We start from the raw sequence: 4,290 nt of genomic DNA, 5'->3' as shown, positions 1-4,290 counted from the left end.
CCTGGCAGGCAGGACCGTGGGTCCCCGGTTCAGGTCGAGGCCCAGCCAGGGACCCCCAGGTCTCCCCTCTGCCTGGAGCCGGGGCTGGGACGGGCCTGTGTGCCATGCGCCGCTCGCCTCTCCCAGATGCTATTTGGGGGGTTGCTGCCCAGCAGTCAGCAGGGGAGGAAAAAAGGAAGTGGTGGTGGCGGGGTGCTGGGTGCCGGGCATGTGCCCCACTCACAGTTTCCCCTGCCAAGCAGCCCCTGCGTGGCCCGCCTTCCTCCTGGGGTGGCCTGGCCACTATCTTCCTCTTCGTCTCTGGGCTCTGCCGATCGTCCCCTCCTGCTTTCATTCAGGCTGCGTGTGGCCCTCCCTGGGCTCACCTCTTTCCCTGGTGCCGGAGACCCTGGGCTGGTTGCCTTGAGAAAGAACTGGCCCGCCAGTCCTTGGACATAAACCATCCTAGCAGTCGATCCCTCATCTGCAAGTTATCCATCCATTCAGCCAGTATTTATCGGGTTCCAGGGCTTGTGTCAGACCCTGGGGATAGAGCTGTGAAGGACAGAGGAAATCCCCTCCTTAGAGGTGCCACCTCCCCGTCCAGGCTCGCTGAGTGCTCTGCCTCACCCCTGCCCTGCCTTGGACCTGAGGTGTTCAAGGGATTCCCTGCCCGGCTCAGGTTCACCCAATTCTGCCAGGTTGTGCTGAGGCAGCATCCCATGGCCCTGGCCCCGGCCCCCAAAGACCTTCCCTGACTCCTGAGATAGTCCCCTGCCCCTGTCGGCACAGAGGCCTGTTCACCGTTTACTCCTCGTGCCCAGAACAACATTGCAGGTGTTCCCTGCACCGTCCATTGAACGAGTGAGTGACTGATGTCTACATCATGGAGTTGTGCGAATAAATGAGCTCCATAGACATTGGCCAGTTGCTGGCAAAGAATTACAATGGGGAGGTGGCCTAGACCTCCAGGGTCTGGCGAAGGCTTCCTGAAGGCAGGGTTGCAGGGGAACCTGGCCTCTGGGGAAGGGGGCTGCCTGGGGCCTGGTCTTAGATTCCCAGGTGGTCTGGACCTGATCCTGGCCCTTCTTTCCCCAGTCGGGTCCCACCCTGGACATGCCTGTTCCCTCCAGCTTCAATGATGTGAGCCAGGATGGGCAGCTGCGTGGCTTTGTCGGCTGGGTGTGGTATGAACGAGAGGCAACACTGCCCCAGCGATGGACCCAGGACCTGAGCACAAGAGTGGTGCTGAGGATTGGCAGCGCCCACTACTATGCCATTGTGGTCAGTACAACGAGCAGCAGGCAGGGCGAGCGGGCAGGTGCGGCTGCTGAGCACGCGTGGGTCTTCCTTGGGGTGCCTGGCTCCCAGCTGTCACCTGACGGCCTGCCTTCTGGGGTGGGTGGCGGGAAGAGCTCATGCCCCACACTGGGGAGGGCTGTTTAATCTCCATGGAGCTCCATTCCTCCCATCAGGCCGGTGAGGCAGGTAGAAGCTGGCAGGGCACCTCTGTGTGAGGGAGTACCTGAGATGGCAGTGGCCCTTCCTCATGCTCTGGCCCCCTCCCCGTATTTTCCTGTGTCTGCAGTGGGTGAATGGGGTCCATGTGGCAGAGCATGAGGGGGGCCATCTTCCGTTCGAGGCTGACATCAGCAAGCTGGTCCAGAGTGGGCCCCTGTCCTCCTGCCGCATCACCATCGCCATCAACAACACACTCACCCCCCACACCCTGCCGCCAGGGACCATCCTCTACCGGACGGATACCTCCATGTGAGCAGAACCTGCTCCCCCATTCCAGTCCCCACCCTGCCCATGGTCTTCCCACCTGCCTTAGCAGCGGTGAGGTGAAGGCTGCAGGGCAAGACCCCAGTTGGCCACTGTCCTCCCTCTCTAGGTACCCCAACCATTACTTTGTCCAGAACACAAACTTTGACTTCTTCAACTACGCGGGACTGCACCGGCCGGTGGTCCTCTATACCACGCCCACCACCTACATTGATGACATCGACGTCACCACCAGCGTGGACCAAAACACTGGTGAGGGCTCCCGGCGGGATCTTCCCTCCGCCAGGCCCAAAGTGGCTCTGTTCCCAGTTTTGAAAGATGCTCCAGGAGAAAGGCTTTCCCAGCATTTCTTAACCCTCACAGGTTCCCATTTACCTGAGGAGCTAAAATCCAGCCTGTGTAAACTGGGAAGGGCTTCTGAAATACCCATCTGGTCTGACCTCCTTTTATGAGGAAATAAAGCCCAATGAGAAATGGGGCTTGTCTAAAATCACATCACTCAGGATACATGGGGATCCCATGTCCCTCCCGCACTGTGCTGCCCTCAATCTCCTCACTGCAGGTCAAGCTCAAAAAATAAACAGTTGTTGGCTGGAGTCTCAGGGCCTAAGTGGACTCAGTGGTGGCTTCAGGGTCCTCTCATCTGTGTGACCCAGGTCACATCCTTCCTTCTCTCTTCTCTGATCTCTTGTCTCCCACAGGGCTGGTGCATTACCAGATTTCCATCCAGGGCAGTGAACACTTCCAGCTGGAAGTGTACCTTCAGGATGAGGAAGGCAATATTGTGGCCCGGGGGACTGGAGGCCGCGGCCAGCTGCAGGTGCCCAATGCCCACCTCTGGTGGCCATACCTGATGCATGAGCACCCTGCCTACCTGTACTCATTGGAGGTAATGGTGGTTAAGACTGGGGCTGTGGGACGCCTTTTGCCCCCTTCCAGCAACCCTACCTGGCTTTAGCAGGTGGACAGGCAGGCATGGGCCTCTGAGCTTCCTAGTCAATTGGATTGAAGCATTCCCAGCCCGAGGTTTTCTCGGCTGGGTGGGGCAGCCCAGATTTGAAGAGCAGGCTTGAGGGGCAGGGTGGGGAAAGGTTCCTCCTTGCTAATGGCAGAAGCCTGTAATTTCTCAATCTCTCTGCTTGCATCCCAGAGGTGAGCTGCTGTGGTTTACACGGGGCCGTCCTGCTGCTGGGCAGCTGTGTGGGACTCAGGCCATTAAGGATGCCTCACTCCAGTGCTTGGCTTTCCTAGGTGAGGCTGACTGTTCAGACGGCAGCCGGGTCCATGTCTGACTTCTACACTCTCCCGGTGGGGATTCGCACCGTGGCTGTCACAAAGAACCAGTTCCTCATTAACGGGAAACCTTTCTATTTCCATGGGGTCAACAAGCATGAGGATTCAGACGTGAGTTGGGGCTCCTGGGTCCCTGTGGGGGCTGTTTCTCATCCTTACCTTCCCCATACCCCCTGCAGTGGCTGCGGGCAGCTCAGAGCAGTGAAGCAAACTGCTCAAAACTGCTGCCTGATGGGGTCCGTGCTTGGCTGGATAGAGGGCTGATGGGTCCAGCTCTAGAAGGAAGTGCATCAGGGACAGGGGGCAGGGGTCACTCTAGTCTGCTGTCCCCTAGATCCGAGGGAGGGGCTTCGACTGGCCACTGCTGATGAAGGACTTCAACTTGCTTCTCTGGCTTGGTGCCAACGCCTTCCGTACCAGCCACTACCCCTATGCGGAGGAGGTGATGCAGCTCTGTGACCAGTATGGGATCGTGGTCATTGATGAGAGCCCTGGCGTGGGCATCAAGCTAAGGTGAGTGCCCGCTGCCCATGCTGCCCATGCTGCCCAGCCTGTCAGGTGATGACACACTCCCTTTTCTCCCCACCCATAGCCAGAGCTACAGCAACCAGTCTCTGCAGCACCACCTTGAGGTGATGGAGGAGCTGGTGCGCAGGGACAAGAATCACCCAGCCGTCGTGATGTGGTCTGTGGCCAATGAGCCCACTTCCTTCCTGGAACCTGCAGGTTACTACTTCAAGTGAGTGCCCTCCTCTGCCCTGGCCTGGGCCGGGGAAGAGACCCTGCCTTCCAGCTCCCAGCCCAGACTTGAGTGCATCCAGACTTGGTTAGTTCAGGGGACCAGATCCATCCCCACCTGTTGTAATTTTAACCCAGTGAGACTCAGAGTCTGCTTTTCACACCTGAAATGAAATCCAGAGGTAACTTAACCTACTTATACATATGACTTCAAGTTAAAAAAAAATAGTGGCATGGCCTGACTGTGATATCAAGGAGAGTCATTTATAAAATAATACATGAATACATGGGCCTGACTCCCCAGAAGACCCAGTGAAGGGGTCGATGCTTACTCCTGCATACAGAATCCCCTGAAAGCATAACTCCAAAAGCTAACAGCAGTGGTGCCATGTTGGCACTGGTACCACGAGCAGTTCCCTTCAGTGCCACGCATTTCCAAAATGGTGAACCATTCTAGGTAGAGTTACACACAAAACCAAGTATAATCTTCCCTTA

At 57.4% G+C, this 4,290-nt stretch overlaps 1 protein-coding gene across 2 annotated transcripts in view; it reads left to right on the top strand.

The window, feature by feature from the left end:
• Positions 1–1,058: 1,058 nt before the first annotated feature.
• The window catches only part of GUSB (glucuronidase, beta), a 14,569-nt gene continuing 11,337 nt past the window's right edge, over positions 1,059–4,290 (top strand). Inside the window, exons 1-7 of one of the 2 annotated variants that reach the window (XM_014544438.1) lie at positions 1,059–1,263; positions 1,568–1,749; positions 1,874–2,016; positions 2,466–2,653; positions 3,016–3,168; positions 3,392–3,570; positions 3,650–3,796. In XM_014544438.1, the coding sequence (XP_014399924.1) occupies positions 1,096–1,263; positions 1,568–1,749; positions 1,874–2,016; positions 2,466–2,653; positions 3,016–3,168; positions 3,392–3,570; positions 3,650–3,796 (1,160 nt within the window). In that variant the 5' untranslated portion in view covers positions 1,059–1,095. The remainder of the gene's footprint in view (positions 1,264–1,567; positions 1,750–1,873; positions 2,017–2,465; positions 2,654–3,015; positions 3,169–3,391; positions 3,571–3,649; positions 3,797–4,290) is intronic. The other variant, XM_014544439.1, reaches the window with a different exon arrangement.

Source organism: Myotis brandtii, unplaced genomic scaffold, assembly GCF_000412655.1.
Source record: "Myotis brandtii unplaced genomic scaffold, ASM41265v1 scaffold363, whole genome shotgun sequence".
In the NCBI taxonomy this organism is placed as follows: Eukaryota; Metazoa; Chordata; class Mammalia; order Chiroptera; family Vespertilionidae; genus Myotis; species Myotis brandtii.
Note: the sequence above shows the minus strand (reverse complement) of the source record. Positions and strands in the feature narration are given on the sequence as shown.